We start from the raw sequence: 27,039 nt of genomic DNA on the forward strand, positions 1-27,039 counted from the left end.
ATACAGATATGCCACCTTCATTAACCGGACGTGCAGAATAATTCCTGAAGTCGGCAAAACTTTACCAGAGTCAAAATCCAATCGAATGGTCAGAAAGGGCAAACGCATGACGATATAAGTAGGCCAATGAAGTTAGGACATAAGGGACAAGGCGAGAAAAAGGCAGCAGGCTCCTTGTGCTATGTGGATATGCAGGGACGCCACGTTTGCAATAAGAAAGCACTCCGACTGCTAAGACTATCAAAAAACATTTACCAAGGACTACCTTTGCGACCTTTTAATTAAAATAAAAACGATAACGAAACATATCACAACATGTAACGTTAAAATGCGGCGACGAGAGCTAAGCTTCGACTCTTATGGTAGCGCAACGGCTCCTCTTTTCTTTGTTTCTTTTATTCTCTTGGAGAAACTCCGTCACGCATGATTTCCAGGAGATGAAATGCGACTTTTTGCATCCGAAGAGGTAGGAAACGCGCAAACAATTTCGAATTACTTGAAACGTGGGTAGAATTTTAAAACAAATTTTCAATATGTTAAAATAAGTAACATAATGATGCGAATGGGTAAAAAATAATAAATAAATCATTTCCTTTTTTGAAATAACACATTGTTTTTCCTGAGAATTTTTTGAAGGCCGTGTGCAAATGGAATTAAAAAGTTAAAAAGCGTGTTACAGCATAGAATACAAAAACATGGAATGGAAATGTAGGGCGTTATTTAAAACGTCTACACAAAATATTAATACTGCCGTATATCTGACTCCTGATAAAAAGGCTACTCTCTAACCCAAAGTCAATCTGTCAGTTTAATGCATAAATAACAGTGGCACGAGTATTACAAAAAAAATGTTACAAATCACGTGTGCTTAAGTCTATGTCTGTTTGAAACCCCGAGTTGTATTATAGACTGCTAGAAAAACTAGACTCGAATGCATAAAGGTATGACTTAATAACTCTGAATGACTCTATGTGACTCTTTTATTACTCTAAATTACTCTCTCCTTTACCCAAAGATGTGTGGCCTTACATAATAAATGCATACAGGGTCGTTTGAGTTCGGATTAATCCATGACTCATTTGAAAAGACAGCTGTGTTGCTGGAAGTGTCACGAGATATGATTAGCCGGATATTTAGTTGTCTTCCGTGCAACGAATGAATATGGGTTGAAATGGGTTCGTGGCACAACATAACATACGACAATTATGACGTCGGATACAGAAACTCCGCTGAAAGTGCGCCGTCACGCATGAGTAACACTTTACGCGAAATGAAAAATGCATTTGGTTAGATGCGATTTTGGTGTTTTTTAAGGGGCTTAAAAACCCATTAAATAGAACAAAACTTAAAACTTTTTTAAAGAAACAACAAGTTTGGTCCCTCGTCTTTGGAAATGTGTGGATGATTTTGAATAAATCGTGTCGCATCATTTTTTACGCCGATTTGCTGTCTACTGCCTTTTGGGTCAAAATATGAACAAATAATTGCGCGCTTTTGCTGTTTGCAAGCAGTGGGACGATAAATCGAGTATTATTATCAACTACTATTCTTGTTATGTAAAATCAACTACTTGCTTTTAATGTTTTTTTTCTAGGACAGTATCTCTGCACACAGTAATGCCGTTGGTTGGGAATATCTATTTTGCATTTATCTTAGACGCCCTTGGCCAGTTCCGTAAGCTCGATCTACTTTCCTTAGACGCCCTTGGCCAGTTTCGTAAGCTCTGTATATTTTCCTTAGACGCCTTTGGCCAGTTCCGTAAGCTCTATATATTTTCCATAGACGCCCTTGGCTAGTTCCGTAAGCTCTATCTACTTTCCTCAGACGCCTTTGGCTAGTTCCGTAAGCTCTATCTACTTATTTCCTCAGACGCCCTTGGCTAGTTCCGTAAGCTCTATCTACTTTCCTCAGACGCCCTTGGCTAGTTCCGTAAGCTCTATCTTCTTTCCTCAGACGCCCTTGGCTAGTTCCGTAAGCTCTGTCTACTTTCCTTAGACGCCCTTGGCCAGTTCCGTAAGCTCTATCTACTTTCCTTAGTCTATCTATTTTCCTTAGACGCCCTTGGTCAGTTTCGTAAGCTCCATGTATTTTCCTTAGACGCCCTTGGCCAGTTCCGTTAGCAGTATGTATTTTCCTTAGACTATTTCCGTTCCTTAGCTCCGTAAATTAGTGTTCGTGATTTTCCTTGGGTTCCTTAGTTCCGTTAATTAGTGTTACCACAAAACACCTCATTACTGTGTGCAGAGATACTGTCCTACGAAAAGCATAACAAGCAAAGTAGTTGATTAGACATAGCTAGATTTAGCCTTGCAATGCTTGCAAAGAGCAAAAGCGCGCAATTATTTGTTCATATTTTGAACCAAAAGACAGTAGACAGCAAATCGGCGTAAAAAATGATGCGACACGATTGATTCAAAATCATCCCCATATTTCTAAAAGCGAGGGACCAAACTTATTGTTTCTTTAAAAAAGTTTTACATTTTGATCTATTTATTAGGTTTTTAAGCCCCCTAAAAAACGCCAAAATCGCATTTAACACAATGCATTTTCCGTTTCGCCTAAAGTGTTATTCATGCGTGACGGTGCATTTTCTCCGGAGTTTCTACTGCTAGTTGATATCTAATCTGATACGGTTATCTAGGATTCTAGACAGTGGAAAAGCTATTGCGTTCACCAATTTGAACTATAGCATATAATGAACATGCACAAAATTATTTCATTTGGTTTATAAATGCACCCACAGCACTCTTGTCTATTTTCTAAGCCTAATTTATGTACATAAACTGCCATTAAAAGGGTACATTTCAAAACATATATATAACATATACAATCCACTTGCACAGTCATAAAACGTCCTTTGCTATCCATTAACATAGAACAATACTCGGAATAAAAGCGATTCTGTGAGTAACTGATGACATTCATTCAAACACAGTGCCCGTGTCACAATAATAATATGATAAGCAAAGTATGATAAGCAAAGTTGTATAGTCACCACAAAGTGGAAGTCTTTGTTGGCCGTTTGGTCAGCAAAGTCGTCTGATAGTCACACCAGCTGCACTGATGAGACCTTTTAGGTCGAAACAGTGGCCATCTGTCTGCAGCTTATACACAATTCATATTATTGGCTCCACTTTGCTTATCATATAATTATTGTGACACGAGGCCTGACGGCACTATTGGTTGAGCTTTGCTTGGCCATAGTGTTTCCACCTTGTTTTCTCCGTAAGGTTGCACCTAGTTTGGTGCCCAACGGATGACAGTGATTTAAGTCGTCTGACAGCGACTTATTTTCTTCACACAAAAATAGATCACAGGCTAAACTTTCCAACGAGAGAAAACTTTAAAAAAAATACATTAATATTCCAATGTGAATATGATATGTATGCTATGTCATAACCATAAGTAAACATCGATTCCCACTGAAATCCTTAATGGCAGATATTCTTTAGCGTCCATTCAGCCTGTGATCTATTTTGTGTGAAGAAAGTATAAGTCGCTGGGCTTAAAAGATGGCAGAGTTACACGCGGCCAAAGTTTTGTTAACTGGGAATTTTTTTTGTTACCTTTCGCGGCGAGCGCAAAACGTTGGAAAATATTGGGGTATGGTTAATATTCTTCAAGTTTGAGAAGATGCGCGTTTTTTCTCGCGAAAATTTTAGTATTTTTAGATAGTATGGACGCTAAAGAATATCTGCCCTTCAGAATTTCAGCAGGAATCCATGTTTACTTATGGTTATGACATAGCATACCTATAATATTTGTATTGGAATATTAATGTAAATTTTTTTTAATTTTTCTTTCGTTGGAAAGTTCAGCCTGTGATCTATTTTTGTGTGAAGAAAGTAAGTAGCTACCTCGTAAGGTGGCTGAGTAACCCGCGTTCAAACTTTTGTCAACTGGCGATTTTTTTTGTCAACTAACCTAACATCCCTGTTCTTAATTCCACATGTTTTTCTGAACGTAAGTGTAAAGAAGAATTCCGATGTATTGTCCAATCTTTACCTGCAGCTTTGTGATGTCAAACCATTGTAACATGAAGTCAGAATTATGAATATTGGTCTCTACATTTGTTTAAATTTAGTCACGAAATTTTTTATGAAGTTTCGCAGAAATGTAAATCTAAATACCTTTGAAATGCATAATATAATAATGTAGTTATTGAATGCTGAAGTTAAACGTGATTGCAATATAAACGAACCTGAAATGGCTGGAGAGTCCTCTGGCAATATGGGAATAGTGGATATGAGACTAAAAGAACTGGAAGAAATGGTGTTGGGTGAAATGGAACAGAACAATTGGTTTAGTGTTGAAACTCTTTTGGATTTGGTTGTTGTTTTGTTTGATGAATGCTGCAATTCAACACTTAGGAGGGAAAAAAGCTTCTCTGGATTTATTGAAAGAGGTATGTACACCTGATATTGGCAGAAATCAAAACTTTTTTCCTGCACTGGTATGTACTTTTTAACAAACTAAACTCAGAGGAATATAAAATAATCCAATAACATTTGTAAATCCAAGAAAAGCCAATAAACTTTTTCATTTAAAATTGTTTCTAACATTCTATTTATAAATGCTTTGGCCTATATGCAAAATCTGGAGTAATAACGACTTGTTCGATTAACAGAAATACTGACTTCAATGTGAATGCCACACAGCCCAATCTTTTTTTTTAAATATGGCAAGCCCAATTTGATGGGTCCAAATCTTATGCACTTGACATAAAGATTTAACACAATGTAATGAAATTTTTGTAAAGTGGCCTGTCTGTTGTGATTACTGCGAGCATGACTGATAAACAAAACAATTTGTGAAGATAAACACTTGACATCAAGGATTTAAATGCAGCAAATACAAGCATTATGAATTAATGATAGAATTACAAATCTTGAAAACCTGATATGTTGAAAATTTTACAAGTTAAAAAATTGACAATGTCTTCTTGAAGTAGCTCGCCATAAATAATGGGTGTGTAACTTGTGACCTGCAAACCGACATTTTGCAGCCTATGAAAGGCTATTGTTTCTTTTTACACTGGGCATAGCAGTAATTACTTCCTTCTTTCACCATGTAGTAAAATTCACACAACAATCATAGTTTTTTTACTCACTATGCTCATAAAAAATGGTCTAATCTAGTTGACTGTATTTGGCCCAGCTTGGCTAAAGGTTGCACACCCTGCTTAAAGTCACCATCATGTCAACATGATGTAACTTCAGCAAGGTGACTTAGTAAAGTTCCTGGCCTCCAACTTATCAATTACCAGATGTAAAACTACTTATTTTATGCCTTTACGGTGAATTTCCACCTACAAAACTAGGAACCATCTAATTACTTTTTGTATGTTTATTTTTTCAGCTCAACCTTATGCCAAAATGATCAAAGATAACAGATTAAAGCGTCAGGATTTTGAATTTTTGAAAGTTATTGGCCGTGGTGCATTTGGTGAGGTAAGAGAGACTTTAATTTGTTAGTTTTCCTAAAATCCCTAAAAATTAACCATAGTCCTGTTGAACATAAAAAATGATGTATTAATTAGGTATGACATTTTTGCTGCTGATAAAAAATATTGTTGTTGCATTCACTCACAAATGCTTGTGGGAAATTATTTTCTTTTATTTCATGCTTTATTACAGACAGGTATTTTAGTGTAGTGATGTACCGAACCGTCTAATTTCGGTTCGGACCGAAACCACATATTTTGGAAGTTTTGCCGAATTGACGGAATCAATTGTGATATCATGGAGACATGTACGCTATGCTTTTGATAGAAGCGTTTTTCTGCGAGACAGACAGTTGTGCCACAACAGTTATTATCGTAGTTCTTTGGGTTTTAAGGTTGTTTTGGCTGTCGTTGGTAGTATCCAAGTGTATTAATGGTCTTGTACCAGACAAAACAATTATACTTCAATGAACACTATTGAACATAGGCGCCAAGTTTTTATAATAACCAGGGGAGAGGCGGTCCCATCGTGATGTCATAACTAATGTTAACCGTAATTGGGGGGGCCTAACAGAGGAAAATTCCTTTATTATAATTGCTGTTATGGTACGGTAATTTGGGGGGGGAAGCCTCTGCACATTTGTACAATGTGTTTAAACGAAAATGAATTATTATATTTGTTCCACAGTGCAAAAAATGGTTTACACTGAGAAAAGCGCTATTGCAACTACAAGACCACTTTTGTCCAAGTCTCTTAAAGTTGAGCAATTAAAAATAGCACTTGTTTCGTAACGATGCAACATGTTTGGTAACAATTTCAAATTTAGGCGCGACAATCTAATACACTTGACGACAGATTTCACACAATACGGGTCACTTTACCGACATTCCCAGTTATTTACAACTTTAATTTCCACTCCTACCAAGCGCGTCAACATGTCGTAGCACAAAATTGTGATTGTGACCAAATAACTGAAAATTTGCGGGGAACATGGCCCCCCGCCCCCCTGGACTTGGCGCCACTGCTATTCACTCCCGTTTTTTAAAAGATTTAACAATTGTCTTTATCGATTATGCATGGTAAGACTTGCATTGTTAGGTCACTGAACAATCATAAGGCATTGGGGATTACATGTTAGTTTTAGCGCAATTTGTAAGATGTGTGATACATAATTACACGGAAAAGAAAAGTTTTTCGCCCGAAATACTATTTATTTTTCATAAGGTTCACACGTTTTTGTTGGTATTCCAGAATGTTTGTGTTGAGTGTAAAAGTTCGGTTTTGGTCGAATCAAAACAAGTTATTCGGCTGAAACCGAATCTTCAACAAAAATCGTTGATTCAGCCGATTAAATGAAGCTTTGGTACATCACTATTTTAGTGTGTAGGATTATTTGTGTTATTGTCTTTTTTTGACATTTATTTCTCACTGACAGCACCTTTCACTTTATTATTATTATCATTACCTTTTCACATGATCAACACATTTTAAAGTTTATTGCAACAAAGGTTATCTTAAATGAGAAGCTGTTTATTTTTCGAATTAAACACAGTCAATTTTTTTCTGCTTCCAAAATAATTGAAAAATAAAGTCCTCTCGGCCAACAATTTGTATTTACATTTTTAAGTAACAATGGCAACACTTAATAGCTTGTTTTGTGTAGCAATGTAAGATGCAATAAACAAAATTCAATTTTCATATTAACCCAGAAAAGTCAGCATTCTTAATACATATATGCGATAAAAAAATTAAAAAATTTGCCCTAAACTGACAAATTCTTGATCTATAATATTGCTTTGGGGAGTTCTGTAAGATGAACGTCTTTAGAAGGATAATGTTTGCCAAAGCTGATTATGAAAAAGAGGACTAAAAATTTTTTACTGGTGTTGGTTGCACAAATAATTCCATTGAAACAAGCAACCAAGACATACAAGGGCTTTTGCACTGGAGAAGGTACCATTTAACTGCCATTAAAGCGATGCCAAGAACTTAATAGAAATAAAAAGTTTGGTCAATTTCCTCACTACATGGGTAAACTGTTCATTGTAATGTTGCAGTTGCACATGGAAACCAGTTCAACTAACATAAGAGATATTCTTCTCAACACACATGCATTTCAGTTCTTATGACGAATATTTGTTACGATTCAACTACAGGTTGCTTTGGTCAGGATGAAAGGAAATGAGCGTGTCTTTGCAATGAAAACTCTCAATAAATGGGAAATGTTGAAGAGGGCTGAAACCGCCTGTTTTCGTGAGGAAAGAGATGTTTTGGTAAAGGGAAATTGTGATTGGATAACTCGATTGCACTATGCATTCCAAGATGAAAGAAATTTGGTAACTATTGAAACAAAAAATAAACTTATACTACTATGACTACATTACAAAATTCTCTTCGACTGCTTTTCACTGCTTAAATGTTATTTGTAGGCAAAAGCCTGTCATAGCCAAAAAACAGTTTTTTTTTGCATGAGCCACTTTTTGGTCTGCTTAAATATATGCCTATCATAACAGCAACACTTGATTTGTCTCATGTTCGCTATCTGCAATGGACGTGTTTTTTATCCAGTACCCGATACTTTTTATGAAAACTACAGCTATACCGATACTTTACAAACTGTTCAAAATAGGGTTAGTTTGCCCAACTGTTGGAAAAAAACACTTTCTGTTGTAGTAGCATGTGATTGCAAATATGTGTACATGCCTTGGTACGATCATAAATTGCTGGAAGTCAATTTTAGAAGCCTGTAAGAAAACATTTTGCTGCAAAATCGTCGTTGGTTAAAAGTTTTCCTACATTCTGTGAAAATAATTATCACAACTAAGTTATCAAAAGGTGTACAGAGCTTTTTTGTGGACAACTCTGCCCAACGGAGACACAAATATGTTCCTTAAATTTTCCTAGCGTTGCTATTGTCTTGTCATATGAGTGTCGCAATCTTGTGCAGCCTGTCTGTCATGAGATTATAAATTGTGCCTTTCATTTACTTTAAAAAATCAACACATTTTTTTCTGCTGTGTTAAAAAGTATCGGTATGGATTGAAACACATCTGTGGCCCGATTATATAGATCTTTCAGTTGGAAAGGGCTTGACGTTTTCACTTGTACAATGTTATTGATGGGATCACATTATAAAAATGTAAGTGGCAAATTATTAATGTTTATTTTTTCATGTGTTTAGTATTTTGTCATGGACTATTATGTTGGTGGTGACCTGTTAACACTTTTGAGTAAGTTTGATGATAGACTCCCGGAAGACATGGCAAGATTTTATATTGCGGAAATGGTGCTTGCAATTGACTCTATACACCAACTGAATTATGTTCACAGGTAAAAATGACAATGGGTACTACCTGAAATAGTTGTATTGGTGTTTAGAACTAAAAACTATCTTGGTTAAGAAATGCTTTGCATAAATATAATTTAGTAAAAAAGGAATTATTAGTGTAGTGTGCTTCAATTTAGATTCAATGTGGTTTTCATTTGATGTTTTAGGGATATAAAACCGGATAACGTTCTGCTTGATGTCAATGGCCATATTCGATTAGCTGATTTTGGATCATGTCTTAAATTGATGCCAGATGGAACAGTAAGTGTGTATAGTAGTCAACGTTTAAGTGACGCGACTGATTTTTTATTCACCTTGTGAGGCATAGGCCACTTCTTACAAACTTCAATTTCAAATGTCACTGTGGCAACTTTGTGTCAACGCAAAACATGTTCTCCTTGTTGAATTCTGCAACCATTAGTGTTGATCAGTCAAGTACTTGATCAGTCAAAATACTTGATTTGAGCCTTGGCAATCAGTTCACACTGGACTTACGCGTGTATCTACTGATGTGCACTTAGAAATAAATTTTAGAAAAATCATTGCTTTCTTCCCAAACATGAACCCCAACAAATACATTTGAGCAACACTTTCCTTTTCATCTATAATGTTATTAGGTTCACTCCAATGTTGCTGTGGGGACTCCAGATTACATATCACCAGAAATTTTGCAAGCCATGGAGGATGGCAAAGGTCGATATGGTTCTGAATGTGACTGGTGGTCTTTGGGCGTGTGTATGTATGAAATGTTCTTTGGTGAAACACCATTTTATGCTGAATCCTTGGTTGAGACTTACGGAAAAATAATGAATCATCGGGTAAGATTAGTGTACCTGCCATATTGTAACATTGTAGTTTTTTTTTCCTCTCTGTATTGTATCATAATTGGTTGAATCCAATTAATCATCAGATCTTAGAGTTCAAATATTGGCCCCAAAAGTAATCCACGCAGACTTAAACCAAAGGTTGTTAAATGTTTATTCTGTACCTGGGGTGGCTAAAGTTCGACCCCACAGCTTGATTTTTTGCAGTTCATGACACAAAACTGTAAAAAAGGGTGGTCTTCACTTTAGTCAGGTTTCTTTCCAGTCAGCAATGCTTTAATTATATATGATGGTTATACATAAAAACTTACAAAAATGGTCAACCTTGCTAACATATCACCATCACAGTTTGTAAAGCTTCTAGGCACTAGTGTACATGCCATTGAAATAGACTTGTGATGCCCTAACACTATTATATATGGGCCCCATTTTAGAACCACGTACTATGAAGTATATCTCTATCTCATCGTTAAGTCTGCTCTAGTGTTCCACAGTATTCGGTTGCAATGATCATTAAATTAGTTTAAGCAACATCAATAAACATGAAGAACTTGTGATGACCCCGTAATTCTTTCAGCTTAATGCTGTAGCCACAGGCAATATCGATAAGCAAGATATGTTACATTTTTTATCAAATATTTTACGGTTACCAAATTAAAAAATACAGAACAAACAGAGTAAAAAAAACATTTCTCAGTCTCAATATTTTTGGAACCAGTTTGTTGCATAAGGCCGGGTCCACACAGAAACTGTCACGAAGACATTACGGCCGTGGTGAATGGTGTTAGTCATGAGAAAGTACCAAATTGCAAAAAGTACTGCATTAGTCAACAACATTACCAAGAACAACTGAAGTATGTTTGTATGGTTTTGCATAACTCCAGCAATTACCACATTCACTAGAGTCTGGTCAACAATTTTTGCCTGCATCTACAAAGGTACAATTACACCAAATGAAACTTTTTTTACAAGCAATACATGAAATGAAATGAGAAGTTACTGATTTGGCATCAATGGCGGGTATTATGATCATTATGCTTACTACTACTTTAACCACTGGAATAGTTTGTCATGACGAACTGATATTCATTCATGTTGTTGAATTTATTGTGTTTGTTTGGGAATTTTTCCATGCAGTGCTGCTGATTTTTTGCAATGAGTGCTGAATAAACACAGAAAAATGTATAGGCACAACATTGAAGAGAACCTAGGAAAGAAATAAGAGCACATATTTCAAACAAATATACAGTTGCTTGAAATAAAACAATGTATCACTTAAAGCATCATATCATAACCTTTCCTTTTTGAAGCAATTTTAGAGCTAATCAGTTGATGATGCAAAAAATAACTATACCAAATATAACAATTCAACATTTTGAAAACATGAGGAACCTTTGTTATGGTGTGATCAAAACAAACAACATTTTTTTACACTTGTTTATTGTTAGTGGATGCATGTTCATATTCAAATGATATATACTTCACTTTAAGATAGAAAGCAGGCTTGCTCAAAGTAATTCAAATAAAACCACATGAAATACTGCTGCGCAAGATATTGTAATTATGTCTAAACAACCATTAGTTTGTTGTACAACAAAAAAGCTGTTTGGTTTTAGGTGAATAGGCCAGCAGAGCAATTAACATTTTCTATTTAAACAGCGCTATCAACAACTAAATGAAACTACCTAACCTATGTACAAACTGGAAGACATAAATGTGTCGCAGTCAATGTTTAACTTACCATGATAAGTTAGTTTCAACTAAATATGTTATTACAACTTCATAAAACGATCTTGATTTAACAAATTTATATTTTTAAAATATCTTGTCAATTAATGTTTTTTTAAAAAAATGTTTGTGATTAATTTCCGAAAGAAATTAAAGTAAAAAAATACTCTGGCTCAAATCGAACTTCCACTTACTACACCCATACCTTCGACCTACAACCCATTTCCAAAGCCTGTGGGCTCAAAATCAAAATGATTTCGACAGCGTATATGCTCAGCGGCAAGTCGTGCCAAGTGCTGTGACCTCTTATGACCAAAAGTTCACGCTTCCAAGCTTTGTCCAGAGTGTACACCTGCGGCAATGAAACAAACAAAGGTTCCGATGGCGCAAAGCATGAGTGTGGACCCGGCCTAAGACCATTAACCACAGTAAAAATAACAAAACTAACCAATTGAAAGAATGCCTACCAGGTTTTTCATAGTAATTTTATGCAGGTTTAACCTGCTAATCTGTAGTCACAATTCAGTTCTTAATAAATCCATTGTTGTTCCAAGATGCAAAGATTATGTGTTGAATCACTAAAACAAATTGTTTAAGGTTGTTTATTGGATTTCAGGAAAAATTTCGATTTCCAACTCATTTTGGTGACATTTCTGAGGAAGCAAAGGATTTAATGAGCAGGTTTTTTTTGTATTTTCAATCATGGTTTTGTCTGGGATGTAGCAGTGGGTAGATTTCTTTGCTTTCATGGACCAACCATTCAAACATGTAGAGTAAAATAAACCACCTCTCGTTAACTTTTGTTGACAAGTACTCTAGCAGAGACCGTTTACTTTTGAGGAGCCACTTAATGTTGAGACTTATTTGTCCTAAAATAACTGACACAAAAACACACATTTTGAATGTTTGGCATTTTTTTGTTTAATATTTGGGTAAATTATTTACTGTTTCTTCAGATTGGTCTGTGATGCAAGTCAGAGACTTGGAGCAAATGGTGTCAATGATTTCAAAAAGCATGCCTTTTTTTCTGGAATAGACTGGCAAAATTTAACAAAAATGACACCACCTTATCAACCAGAGTTTTCATCCCCAACCGATACATGTAACTTTGATGTTGATGATATTGATGTCAAACCAGTAAATGGAGATGCTCAACCAGCACCACCACGATCTCATGCTGCCTTTAGTGGAAGTCATTTGCCATTTATTGGATTTACCTTTACTTCCACATCGTAAGTGAAAAACTATTAGTTATTTTTGTATGTTTCAAATATTTGTTTAACAACCATGAAATACTTGTTACAGGATTTTGTCAGACACAAGTCAGAAAAAGCTTTTCAAATTAATAAACCCAGTTTCCACACATGACACAAATCTCCTTAAGTCTGGTGGTGATGGAAAAAATGAACAATCCTTCGAAAGAAGAATTTTTCGCTTGGAGCAAGAAAAGACTGTGTTAGAAAAACGCTTACAAGGTATTGTTTATATTTGCACCTATTATGTTTTTTTGCATTTCTGGCCAATTAAGTACAATTTGTCTATATGGAAATTGAAATACATACCATATTTACTTGATTGTAAGCCGCATGTGACGGTGTTACAAAATTAATATAAGCCGCCCTCGAATGTAAGCCACACTTAAATGTTAAAGGCAAACTTGGTGCCCTACAACAATAATTATCAACAAATCTGTCATTCAAAATTGTCAGATACGCTGACAACCTTAATGCTATAAAATTTCATTAAAACACAGAGCCGCAGACAAAATATCAGCGTGACATTAAATATTGTAAGCCGCCTCTGATTGTAAGTCACAAAAACGGTAGGTTAAAGAACTTTATAAGCTGCAACTTACAATTGAGTAAATATGGTACTAGGATTTTATGGCAAATGAATGGGAGAATTCTGTATCAAGAAATTTTAATACAATAAACAGTTAATTAGTGAAAATAAAAATCAGTCATGGTTATCAAAAGGGGAGGGTCAAAATGTTTCTTATTTCTTTGCAATTGCTCTTGAAATGGTTGAATCTTACAAAATACAAATGCGCATGTCAGCAGTAAATGGCATAATTGCAGTACAGTACTAAAATGCTGCATAGTTTTCTTTTGCATTTACTGAAACAAAATACTTGTACGCCAGAAAAAAAGATTGAACTATTTACATACTGCATATATATGTGTTCAAACAAAAACTGTTTTTAATCTTTCTAAACACAATCTGCATTTTCCTGTGTTGATGGTATTTCCGTGGAAGTTAAAGTTTTTAAGTTTCATACTTATTGTTGTGTTTTTGTTGCCTACAACAACAAAAATATTGTTAGTTTTTTTTTAGTAATTAGTTTGTGTAGGCAAAGTAACTTTGTGTATGCATAGTAACAACTAAATAGTTTTGAAACATTTAACAAAATGTGGCAAAAATTGTTTTTCATATGTCATGTGTATAATATGTTTCACTATGAACCAGGGGCGTATCCAGGAATTTCTAAAGGGGGGGGTCCAAATTTTTTTAGGGAATTCCCCGATTTTCAGGTATAAACTATTGTGGGCGAGAATCGCAAAATACGAACGCCGGTGTTCGCGCCAATCGTCATATAAACGGTGGCTTTCTGGCTTGCGCAATTGTGTAACGCTATGGAAAGTTTAACAACTAAACTAATTGACTTTCACGCAAGTAAACCGCTTGTCATTACAACGTGGCCACTAAAAAACGATGTTTCGTCCATGAACTGACGAAAAATGACACTTGTTTCGTAACAATGCAACATGTTTGGTAACAATGCCAAGTGTTCGGTAACAATGCTCCCTGTTTGGAAACAATGGCGAATGCAAGCACGATGCGGTTTTTAGGTCAACGTCAAAGAAAATTTCTGGTTTTCACGCGGATTTTGACAAAAAAATACAGTGGCGTTTGTTTAGTTATCAAAAAAGACCAAAATATTTTACAAAAGGGGGGGGTCCGGACCCCTCGGACCCCCCCCCTGGATACGCCCATGCTATGAACAATGTTTGGCATTGCAAATAAAAATTTTTAGTTGTTGTGTGTATCCAAATTTGTCCTTTAAATATGCTAAAGCATGCCATAAAGAAACTGGTTCTTTGTACAAAGTGTCGTTTCTACAGACTCCGCGAACTTGGTCAACAACACGCCAAGTTGGAGTAACTCAACAGAAAGTGAAGAATTAAAAAAATTAAAAGATGATGTCAACTTTCTCAAAAAAAAACTTGTTGTAGCTGACCAAGAACTTCAGGCTGCTGATGTTTTAAGAAAAGATTTGGAAGGTATTATTTTTTTAATGCCTGTTAGATGCAATGTTTTGTTGTGTTTAAATCATTGTGAACTGAACGCAAGATTCTGATAGCGCTGATAAAAGTTTGGACCTAGACGAAGACGCAAAATGCATGGGTATTGTACATACTTGTTTGAGCCAGAATATGGTAAGAATAAGGTGCAACCACAATAAAAAAAACAAGGATACATCAGGATATTTCTACCTTTGAAGTGAACGTGTAAACATTTTATTGGAATGCTTTTTCTCTCACAATCATTATGTTATGCATGATGATTTTACTTTTACAAAACATCTAGGATTTTAAGTGTTGTGTCTCAATCCCTGGTTGTTAGAAACTGCACATTTAGCTTAAAAGCATGATTATGGCAGTGCTGTTGAAAAGTGTGCATATATCTTAAACAAAGATTCGGGTTCGTGTGAACCCGAATATATAGGTAACATTATTCACAAGAACATGAATATATTCATGTGTAAGTAAGACATGACCAATAGTTGGTCGGTTGCATCACTTGTGCAAGTATGTTTCCTGATGAACGATTGTTTTGCTATTGTGCTCAAACATTTTGGATTGATTTTTATTAGGTGTTTTAATGAATGCAATTTTACGTGGAACAATTTAAATGGGCTATAAGACAAATTTATGTTTTTTAAAAAATATTTCAATGTTGGCAGTAGCTATGCAGACTTACTAAAGTAAAAACCTTATGAAATGTTTTGATAGCCATAACTTGCACAGCAATTTCAACGTAATGCAAACATGCTGGAAATAGTCCAAATGGCATATTGCTCAAAAATTCTCATCGCCAACATCGTCAATTGCAAATACACTACATACCATAATTACGTTTCCTTCATGCACTCCATTAGATATGTTGATGACAAGATTTTGTTAAATGTTTTAAATGCATAATTATACTTGATCCCAGATATTTTAAAACGGGGTTTCACCAAACTAATTAACAAACCATGGCTACTAATTGATGTTTAGTGCCTGGCGGTGACAAAACATTTCTTATCCAATGAGCATCTCAACTGTGACCATCTGTTATCAGTCTGTGAATGTGATTTCATCTTTGAGTTTTGAAACAACATGTATTAATCCCTCCAATTGCTCATGACTTCTGCGTTTTAAAAATAAGGATTGTTTATTCTCTTTGTACTGATTATTTATATACATTCTCTTCCTAATCTTTTTATTGTTTAAGTCTATTAATATAAGAATCTGTCTCAATTAACAACCATGTTATTTTTCTCAATATCAGTTTGATATTGCTTGCTTAAATACTACCGAGTAGCCTACATTGCAAAAATTTAGGTCCTGTAAAACAACTGCTTCTGTATGAGACTTTTTTGTACATTTGCATCACCTTATATTACTTGTGTGTGTGTGTTTAAACACCTTCCAACAATGAAATGATTTTATAATTTTAAAATAAGGTACTTTCCTTGTTAACAAAGCAAAAAATTCTTACAATTTTTGTTGCCGCTGCTTTTTTTGCGATAAGAGTAGCGAAGTAAGATTTTATGGTTTTCAGATATTCATCAAAAAGTGAAAAATCTGGAGAGGAATAACCGACAAATTAAACAAGAGAGAGATGAAGTTCACAGAGAGTTCATTGAAGCAAAAGAAAGAGCAAAGGATCAGACAAGACAATTGCGCGATGCTCATTCTCAGCGAAGACTTGCAATGGATGAATTCACAGAGATTAATGACAGGTTGGCACTGTCGTATTGTTGTTGTATTAAATATTTTAACTATACACAAAAAAAATGTTTAATCTTAAACAAAAATTAACGATTAGAATGACGGAAGTGCAATCACAAAAGAACAAAATAGGTCGCTTATTTCGTGAAAAAGAAGAAGAGTTGGAAATTGTCTCAAATAGACTAGAGCAGTTCCGACAGGATTATAGAAAAAGTGAAAAACACCGCAAATGCGTAAGTATCAATGTGGTGCATGTAAATTTTTTTTTAGTATGTAACTCAAGCTTTGCAGCAAAAACGTAATTTTAGCATAGCAGAAGTTTGTATAAACGCTAACACACACATACATGCAGGCTCATTTCTTATTTTATGCACAACAGTCGTATGCAAATTTTATGTCATATTAAACTATTATTGTTGAAAAAGTATCAGTAGTCAATATTTTGTGGCATTGTTTGAAATTGTTCTGCAAACTTCCATTTACTATAAACTGTTTAACCATATGTGTTTTATTCTCACGTAACATATATTTGCACATTATATGTCCTAGCAGGATATTTAAGTTTGTTGTAGATACATTAATGTTTATTTTTTTATTCCATAACCATTACATTTGATGTTGTTGCTCTGCAAAAAACGCTTGGTATTGAGAGTTAGCTTTACCTTGAAAATTACATTATTTTTTTTCTGGGTTGAATAATAAAAAGTTGTTGTGTCATTTTTTGTGCCTGTGGCAGAAAATATTGTTTAGGTCATTAATATCATAAATTGGAAAGATCTTGTTCAACTTCCCCTTGCTTACATATATTCAGGTCTGATTTGAACATCTGGGTTGCATAAATAAGTGTTTTTTTTTATGTTCCTTTTGCTTGTATGTCTTATGTTGAAGATTTTGCAAATGCTAACTATTTCAAAGATTATATGCATTTTCAAAGTTGATTATGATATATAGCCTAAAATGAAGATTTTTTGTTAATTTATTACTGGATTGCTAACAAATATATGAAAAGAACACTCAAAAGTAAGGCTATCTTTTAGAGAGTATTTTAGCAAAATAGTCATATTTTTACAATGATTATGTCCTAAATTATCACCCTAGTTTTAACACATATATATCTCGATTCTATTGGTAGACACATGTTAAAAGATTATGATTTGCTTTTGCAGTTAGAAGAGAAATGTGATGAACAAGAAAATGTCATCAATAGCCAGAAAAAACATTGTGTTATGCTGACAGAAAAACTTCACCAAATAGAAGATGGGGTTCAACAAATTAACAGAAGGCCTTCAAGCAACATAGGTTAGTAATTAACATTGTATTACCTCGTCCTTCTAATACAGGCTTAACATTATTACCATATATCTAAATATAAAATTGTAAATTTTTCTACACATAAAGAATTTTAGTTGGGCGCATAATAATGCAGTCTGGTTATTATTATTGTGCCAAAGTATTAATTTTTTGCTATGGTTGGGACGTTTTTTTGTTACTAGAAAGTTTCTGAATGACCAAAGCTTAATTCAAAAAATTAAAATTTAAGCCTTTCTATTTGCAACCATTGACCTAGTTATATTCTTCAGTTGTAATTGCTTGCCAGTAAGACTTTGTTTATAGACGTTGTCGATGGGACTACAATCACTACAAATGAGGAAACCATTCAACAACTTAAGGCAGATCTAGAAAACAATGAGGTCTGTATAGTATGACCTTTCACTTTGGGCGTGTTTTGGAAATTTAAAACTGCTTCAACCTTATTTCAAATACCACAAACTGACCTCACAACAAAATATGACATCATCATAATCATATTGCAATGATGACTGTGATCAAACTAATGCAGTGTTACAGGTCTTGTGTCCTGCTCAACATTTTAGTTTTCTGTTTTAGTGATTCTTGTGGGATGAGTACAGCCAATAATACGCACGAAATGACCATTAGTTTACATAACTGATACTTCATTAACATTGGGCACATTTGGGTGTATTGTTTTTACCGAAATTGGCACTTTTGGGCTTGTTGAAACAAAAAAATTGGCGCTTTTTGTAAAAAAAATCTGGCAACACTGCTTTTGGGTGTAGAAACAGTAAAAGTTGGAAAACATTTGGTAAAAAAACTTTTAAAAATAAAACAATAGAATTAAAAAAAAAAATCATTACTTTATCACTTAAAAAGGCTTGTGTTGGAAAAACACAAATTAAAACCAAACTGCTTGCAGAAAGAACATCAAACTGAACTTATCAACTGCAAAGGGTTGCATTTGGCTGAAATTAAAAACCTCAAAACAGAACTTCGAGAAAATGAGTCTCAAATTATGTCTTTACAAAGAGAGATTATGATATTAAAAGACAAGATTGAGAAAGTAAGAAGGGAAAGGTAAGCATTTTTATACATGCAAACTCGATTGATATATTTGAAACCTGAGTAAAGTGTATTCATGCACTACCCTCCATGAAACCTAGACGTAAAATGTATTCATGCCTGAACCTATGTAGTGTTATTCCTGTTATTAATCATGACTAACGAATACCAAGAAAAATATCATGGAATGCCTAAAATTGTTTCTGAATTTTTATCATTTAAAAATTAATAATGTTATAATTAGCGTAATAAAATCAGTCGTCCTCAACGTATTTTCATGTTTAAATTAGTTTTTATTTTTTTTATTTGAATTTGCAAATTCGAATTTGCAAGTTTGGAGTTTTTGATTTGAATTTGCAAATTCTGTATCACTCATAAAGTCGCATTAACCTTATTATCTTGTGTTGTAATTGTATTGATTGTTACATAAGATCAACCTTACTGTGTTGATTACATGTAAATAGTTTTGTACACTAATAGAATGCCCAAAAAGAACAAACAAAAAACGGATAATAATATGTATTTTGTTTGTTAGTGTTAACAAATCTAGTATAGTTTTAAAGTTACCACCCTGTACTGATTGCAGTGGAGGTTGTACATATGTGAGCTTTTTTTGCTAAAAATTTTATTAAAATAGCAAAGATTCTTTTCTACAGTAGTAATGAACTTCAAGAATCTATCAAGGAAGTAAAACAAAAACATGAGCGCCAAACAAAGATCCTCTCAGATAATAACAGTGCATTGCAAATTGAAGTAGACCGGTTGTGTGTGGAGTTGGAAAACTCAAAACAACAAAACCATGAGTTTGAAGCTGAATTAAAAGAACTAAAAGAAAGAAAAGACTTGATTCAACAATGGGAAGGACAAGTTGGAGAAATTGTTCAATGGTATTAAACTTCATTTGATAAACTTACCTGCTTTGCAAATAATTTGTTTTCTATTACAACTTATACTCAATTGAGTCTGCTTTTTGACTGGTTAATCAATGGCATTGCAGGGCTAATAAAAATAGTCTTTATACATATTACTATGTCATAGCACGTATTTTTTGTTAATAGGATGGTGTTCTCTATCCAACAATGTCATATCTTTATAAAGCATATACTGTAGGTAACACAGTCCCTATGCAAACGTTTTTTTTTTCGGTGATGTGAAACCCACTGGGTGGTGAGGTCCGAGGGAAATTGCACCCTTATTGGGATCAAAGCCGTTTGTATCTAAATGAATGTGTTGCTGGTGGTGGTTACCTATATCCATACTTTAAATGTATTCTCCCAAGCATTTGCATTTCAAGCTGTTAGTTTTTAGGTACAAATTTAGGTTAAATATCATTGATGGATGTCACCACGAACAAAGCAGCAAATTCAGATTATTGTGATATAAATAACATCATTTATTTGCAGGGTTTCTGATGAAAAAGATGCTCGTGGTTACTTACAAGCATTGGCTGCTAAAATGACTGATGAAATGGATAACTTAAAAAATGTTAGTGCAAGGACAAACACAATGGACAAATGGCAAACACAAAGGCGCCAAAAGGTGGACAGGCAAGCAATTTTGGAGCTCCAATCAAATCTTCAATCAGAGATACAAGCAAAGCATAACATATCAGAGCAACTAGCAAAAGCAACTGAGACTTCATTGGTTTTTGAAAAGTAAGACATTTTTCTTGTTTTGGTTATTGATAGCATAAGCTGTCTTTCAGCTCTTGCTCCACCCCATCATACATGAAAGTCAATATATTGTTACCACTCATACTATGACCTGTATGATCACCACTTTGGTATGATTGTAATTATTTACATTTATCAGACACAATTACCTTCATGCTTTGTCTGTTCTGCACGACTGACATTCACTCTTAATTAGCAAATACTGTACCAAAATAAGAATACAATTTGGCATGTTTGGTAAGTGTATTGATTTAGTCATATATGTATAATGGTCATTTAGATATTACTACCCAAAAAGCCTGGTTTCATCTGATAAATTGGGTACCTAAAAGTGCTTAGTCTTGCTAAGTAGATATGTTTTTGTGTAAAGACGCCTGCAGGAAAGCATAAAACAAGTGAACTTGCTTCAGGAAGAAAATAACACTCTTGAGGAACAAGTACAAGAACTTAAAAAGCTAAAAAGTAAAACTAATTTTGATTTGAAGTAAGTTTATTTGTTGCCTATATTTCTTTGATTTGTCTAGGTACGGACAGACCTCTATCTTCCATTTTGAACTGGCCTGACATGAACGAAGAAAATAATTCTTTAACTGACACACCACGTTCACACATAACAATTGAGTCAAGTGATTCAACTGATTTGTTTTCTCTCGAGCATACAGAGCGTGTTTCATTTGAAAAGGTAAAGGTTCATGCAAGCATAATTTTTACAATGTTCACATGTTTACATTCCTTTGGCAGGAGGAGATTGCTTCAAAAACTTCCAGTTGGACGCCAGTAGAACAGTCAAATCGACCAAATGCACACAGATTTGTGGTGAAAACATTTTCAACTGTAAGTAAACAATACCTCGAAACTTGTTTCAAATTTAACTTAGTTGTTTTGTCAGCCAATGAAATGCAACCACTGTTCATCATTAATGGTTGGTCTTATCAGACAAGGTACAACATGTGATGTTTGTTCATTTTCCTGCCATGTGTCTTGTGCACAGAAGGCACCTGCAGTGTGTCCAATACCCCCAGATCAGGGTATATTTTAGTAATTTTGCGAAAATTCTGACAACTTATTTTACACACTTGCTTTTATAGCTAAGAGGCCATCAGGTATTGATCCACATAGAGGAATTGGTACTGTATATGAAGGCTATGTCCGCGTAAGTATATATTACATCACATTCTTTACTCCCATACATATAGGGTTTAAAAAAAAGATAAACTGCAGACTGTTGAAATATTTTAATTTCAGATTCCTAAACCTATGGGTGTACGAAAAGGTTGGATAAGACAGCTTGCCGTTGTGTGTGACTTTAAGGTTTTAACTTTTAGTTGAATAATATTGTTTAGAAACTTTGCAACATTGTATGTTTTGTAGTTGTTTCTCTATGATGTTAGTGAAGGTCGTGGTGTCACCAACCAAGCCAGTGTTATTGCAAGTCAAGTCATAGATATGAGGGATGAACAATTTGCAGTGTTATCTGTCACAGAATCTGATGTTATTCATGCCAACAAAAAAGATATACCATGCATATTTCGCGTTGTTGCTTCATGCATGTGGCGCCCCATGCTTAGGTCCCAAGTTTTACTTCTGGCTGAATCAGAAAGCGCTAAAAATAAGTGGATTGGGGCATTGACTGAAGTTCGCAGAATTTTACGAAAACACCAACTTAAAGATAGATCGGTATTTTTTTGGATTATAGTCTTGCATCTTTTAAAGCTTAGTTTGTTTCTGTTGTTATGCTCAATTAAGGTTTTTCAACCTATGGAAGCATATGATCCCGCATTGCCTATGTTAAAAAACGGTTTGAGTTCAGCCATTATTGACCAAGATCGAATTGCCTTTGGCACTGAAGAAGGTCTTTATGTTTTGGAGTTAAGGACTGATGGTATTTTCACCTGTACTTTTACACTAGCTCAGACAATTCATTTATTCCATTTTTTATTGTTAAACAGAAATAGTAAAGGTTGCTGATGCCAAGAAAATTTATGCCATTGAAATGCTTTACAAGGACGGATTGATTGCTGTGGTGTCTGGTAGAAACCGGCACATTCGTTTATATCCTATATCTGCCCTTGATGGTTGTGAGATTGAAGCAATAAAAATTGAGGAAACTAAAGGATGCACTGTGCTGACAAGTGGTGCTGTTAGACAAGGATCTACAACTTGTTTGTGTGTGGCAATGAAAAAGTAAGAGTATTAAGTAGTTCTTCATGTGAATTTTAATGTTTTTTTTTTATCAAATTGGCAATTGTGTAAATGAAAGCTTCATGGCTAAATTTTTGGTTGTCCATATTAGATTGAAACTATTCCATAATGGCATTGGAACCATTTCAATTATGTATGCTATCCTAGTAATACCTTATATACTTAAAATCACACTGCTTGTATTTCAATATAGCATTCAAAACAGTCCATTTGGCGGTCTTGTTGGCTAGGTCTAAAGAGTATACAACTATGTTATTTTGTTTTGTTTCTTTGTATAATATAGTGATCTGTTAAAATTGTGTGTGGTGGTTCCAGCTTGAAGCCACTCTTGCCTTATGTCACATCATGTTTCACAATTTGTACATGTTGTGTATGACAATTCTTGTTGTACAGTGTTTGTTTTTACAGGCATGTTTTTATTTATGAAATAAATAATACAAAATCTCATCATCGCAAAGTAAAGGATTTCATGCTTCCCAGTCCTGCTCAGTGGATGTCAATAATCACTGAAAGACTGTGTGCAGGTTATGTTTCTGGCTTTGCTCTCTTTAGCACTCAGGGCAATGGAAAACCAATACGTAATAATTTATTGCAGATAGATATTACTTTGAATAAAAACTACATTTTCTTTAGCCTTGCTCTACTATGATGATAGTTCACTTGCCTTTTTGTATCAGCCACCTGTTGATGCATTTTGTGCTGTGGAAATCAGTGTGAAGGAATGCATCCTTTGTTTTAGCAGTATGTTGTTTGTTTAGTGAGAGTAAATTTTCAAATTCAAACCTGCAATTTATTATCTACGTAACAATACACATTTTTGAAAAACAAATAAACTAGCACTTAATCTTATGTCTGAATTATTGCTCCTTTAGCAATCTGTGTGGAACTTTTTAGCAGGAGATAAATTGTATTTAATTGCTGGATTTGTTCCATTTCTGCAGAATCCATAAATGTCTTTTTTTATAGCATGTGGAGTGTATGTTGGATGGGATGGAAGAAGAACAAGACAACAAGAATTGATGTGGCCTGCCCCCCCAACTGCAATAGGTTGTATTTTTTGTAATATGTGTGGAAATTTCAGTCAGTTATATTTACATGTGTGTGGATCATATTTAATTAAAGACTTGTCTAAATGAAAAATGAGGAAGAACCTAAATGTATTTCTTTTGATTAAAATGATCTGAGGTGGTTGTATGTTGGATTAACCTGTATTGTGATTTTCTGCAAATTTATCTGATGTTATTAAATAATGTTATTTGTTTTGTGTTAAATTGAATGCCAAATTTTGTTTGAGTTTTCTTATCAGCTTTTTTGTGTGTAGTGCACAATTCACCATATTTGATTGTATACTCGGAAAATGCTATCGACATTTTTAATCCTGCATCAATGGAATGGTTGCAAACTATTCCCCTAAAAAAAGTGAAACCATTGTCAAATGATGGGTCACTCAATATTGCAATATCTATGGAACCACCAAAATTGGTTTATTTGAAAAATAAATTTAGTGGTAGGTAATAAAAGTTTCATTTTTTGTTCTATCTTATCAAAGTTTTTTGGTAGAAAATGATATTTTAAACCTACCTGACACGGTGACAGTTGGAAGAAGGCAGTTGATGAGAAAAAGCAAACGAAGATCAGTATTTAAAGTCCCTCCTGAAGAGCACCGTAGCAATTTACGCACGTATGTTAGCTTGTTACTGGTTACTGGTTAGTACTGCCATAAAATTTATAATACTTTTTAGTCAGGCGTATTTGGAATGGTATTTTACATTTGAAGAAAAAAATCAATTTGATCGAAATAGTTAAGTAGTTTATATCTTATTTGAAACCTATTAAATGTTACAGAGAAATTTTGAAAAATCCTGATCGAAAAAGCCAGTTGATTTCTGCTCCTCACAATTTTAATCATGTTGCTCATATGGGACCTGGAGATGGCATCCAAATACTAAAAGACTTGCCAGTGGTAAGTTGGAAAAGCTGGATGTATAACTTCAAACCACCTTAATTTTGACTTCTTGTATGCGAATGTTTTTTGACAATTGAGATTTTTTAAGTTGGTTTGGTGCATTGTGCTTTAGCTTGTAGCAAATGTATGATCAGGCTGTTTAATTTGTGATTGTATGTAGCCTGCAGCACCTCAGTCCCACAATCATGATTTGATTTCTTCTCCATCGAACTTCAACCATGTGTACCATTTGGGACCAGATTCATCCCACCATGAAAATGCTACCATTGTTAATTTGAGGGTATGACACCTCTCCATTGTTCAAAACAAACACCCTTTTTTAGTCAGTTTGACAAAAAGTTTTTGTGCTATTAGAATTTGCACAAAATTCACAAAAAAATATTTGTACGAAACAAACACTAACCAAACTGGCTCATGGATAATGACATACAGCGACAATACAATGGGTGCATGTTATTTTTTATGACCAATATGCATATTAGTGGTGTCATCATATATTTATATTCGACTGAATATTGGCTGCAGGTATTCTGATTCAGCCGAATCTGAATCTTTTTTTTTTGACACATTCTTAGTCTTACTGATGTAATGTTAATAAATGTACTAATGTGGTTCATGCATAAAACAATGTAAATGAATTTACATGGAATACATATTTGGCAAAAACCAAAAAATATACACCTAAAGATTAAATTGGTCTGGATATTCACAAATGTTAAAACAAATATTTGCATGTTTTTAGCAGCAATGTAAATAATTCCTGTGTTTAGTAATTATATTTACTTGTTTTGTTTGTGTTGTGCATGTTACTAAACAGTGGTTATCAGTTGGGGCCACAAAATAATTTGACTTACTGTGCCTCATACACAAATGGTGGGCATCATTAACAACATTGGTGTGAAGCAGCTGTCAATCCTAATGGGATTTTAAAAGTGTTTTGCACAATTTTGTATTATGCTTGCATTGCCTAAATTGTTCATGTTATTTTCAGCCCCATTTAGACAATCCATTGTAAGTTTTACGTGGGTTACATTTTCCTACAAAAGTTTGGGGTTTTGCAAAAAAACAAACTTTGTACAATTATTGTAAATTTAGCACTTTGTTGTGACATTCTGAAATGTTTCAATTAAAAACCTAAATTTTAAGTGGAACTGTAAAGCAATTTAAAAAAATCGTAGCATGAATTGCAAATTAATAAATTTACAATTGTAGGATCCTCGGCAGCCTTCAGTGCGTCCAAGTCACAGCTTTCAGCATGATTCAAGAGCAAACTACCCTTTGGTTTCTACAAAAATTCATATAAGTTCGGCCAGGTAAATCCTAAATTTTAAGTTTCAAAACTTTCTGCCAATTGCAATCCATGTTTGAAACAGAAGTAGTGCATCCCAGCATTCATCACACACAACTTCTCCGGAGCGATCAGTGGGCATACAAAGGCCATCATGCAACTACGAGTATGAACATGATGATTCTGACTCGAGAATTTCCACTGGTAAGCAATACATTGGAACAGAATTTAGAGAAGTACAAAAACTAGAAAAACATAGTAATGTTAGGCTAATTTAAAGGTAAAATATATGAATGAAACAGTATGTTTTCTTGTGTCTGTGCAGCATCCAACAAAAGTTCAGATTTAAGCTTACCACCAAGTCCTGGATTGCATGGAAAATATATTTTGGATTCTGAAACTGGTTCATGGGATGCATAGCCCCTTTATCTCTGATGCTATGTGGAAGTCTACTGTACACTTTGTTAATTTGTCTAACCAATTTTATATGAAACTATATCAAGTATTGGCATTTTTTTGCACTTATTAATGTTTAAATTTAACTGATTCATGTTTTCCTAATCTTCTTGAACATAACCAAACACGTCTTACAATGTCCAACAGGGACTGTACTGTTACTGAACTATTTATGCTTTGTACAGGTGCTGTTATGAACTTTTCACAATGAACAGGTGCAACCATGAAAAATCTATTGCAAACACAGAAAATTAATATGCTTGGTGGAACAACTTATTTCAGATATTTTAGTTGTGTGTATTATTTGTGTCCTGATGGGTTAACAATTGTGTTTGAATCATTGGTTTGCACTGATATATAGCAGTACTTGTCATGTCAATGTACTTTTTATGCGATGAAGGATAGCCAACTGATGCTTTGGCAAAAATGTAAAAAATGCCAACCTATTGACCAGTATTTGTTTGTGCTAGTCACAACATAATACCTTTTTGTTTCATATATTTTGTTAAAACGCCAATACTTTCAACCATTTTAAAATATTTTGTGTATGTGTGCTTAGATTTTTGGAAAATGTTTGTAGGTTTGCTATTGAACCAACCCTACATGTATTTTTTTGCATTTTTGAAACATGTGTTTTGTAATTCAATATAGCAAGGTATGTTATCTCAACTGTTGTTTTTGACTTGGACACATCATATAAATAACACTGAAATTCCCTGTACAATTATATGCAAATCCAGGTAAACATTAAAAGCATTAAACTTGTCAGTATCAC

General features: G+C 34.3%; 1 protein-coding gene across 4 annotated transcripts; it reads left to right on the plus strand.

The window, feature by feature from the left end:
- The first annotated feature begins 4,107 nt into the window (after window positions 1–4,107).
- On the plus strand, window positions 4,108–26,978 carry LOC145898915 (serine/threonine-protein kinase MRCK alpha-like). 4 transcript variants are annotated; one of them, XM_082987579.1, is made up of 36 exons: window positions 4,108–4,405; window positions 5,359–5,450; window positions 7,601–7,780; window positions 8,626–8,774; window positions 8,940–9,033; window positions 9,390–9,590; window positions 11,941–12,005; window positions 12,281–12,556; window positions 12,630–12,799; window positions 14,447–14,605; window positions 16,152–16,332; window positions 16,419–16,554; window positions 17,488–17,620; window positions 17,936–18,012; window positions 18,537–18,694; window positions 19,336–19,566; window positions 20,083–20,334; window positions 20,723–20,814; window positions 20,877–21,034; window positions 21,094–21,186; window positions 21,242–21,380; window positions 21,441–21,505; window positions 21,598–21,663; window positions 21,724–22,029; window positions 22,099–22,234; window positions 22,302–22,536; window positions 22,963–23,132; window positions 23,188–23,295; window positions 23,521–23,601; window positions 23,876–24,061; window positions 24,115–24,235; window positions 24,400–24,517; window positions 24,681–24,800; window positions 25,733–25,833; window positions 25,894–26,012; window positions 26,134–26,978. In XM_082987579.1, the coding sequence occupies exons 1-36, from the start codon at window positions 4,207–4,209 to the stop codon at window positions 26,226–26,228; spliced, it is 5,262 nt and encodes a 1,753-aa protein (XP_082843705.1). In that variant the 5' UTR covers window positions 4,108–4,206; the 3' UTR covers window positions 26,229–26,978. The 4 variants fall into 4 exon arrangements, with proteins under 4 accessions (XP_082843705.1, XP_082843707.1, XP_082843708.1 ...); XM_082987581.1 differs by having other exon boundaries at window positions 25,897–26,012; XM_082987582.1 differs by lacking the exon at window positions 24,681–24,800.
- Window positions 26,979–27,039: the final 61 nt, after the last annotated feature.

Source organism: Ascidia mentula, chromosome 4 (assembly GCF_947561715.1).
Source record: "Ascidia mentula chromosome 4, kaAscMent1.1, whole genome shotgun sequence".
NCBI classification, from domain to species: Eukaryota; Metazoa; Chordata; class Ascidiacea; order Phlebobranchia; family Ascidiidae; genus Ascidia; species Ascidia mentula.

Coding starts and splice junctions, on each gene's coding strand:
- LOC145898915 (XM_082987579.1), top strand. CDS start 4,207: ATGGCTGGAGAGTCCTCTGGCAATATGGGAATAGTGGATATGAGACTA. Junction 12,800..14,446: donor GTTAGAAAAACGCTTACAAG/GTATTGTTTATA, acceptor TCGTTTCTACAG/ACTCCGCGAACTTGGTCAAC. Junction 25,834..25,893: donor ATTCATATAAGTTCGGCCAG/GTAAATCCTAAA, acceptor TGTTTGAAACAG/AAGTAGTGCATCCCAGCATT.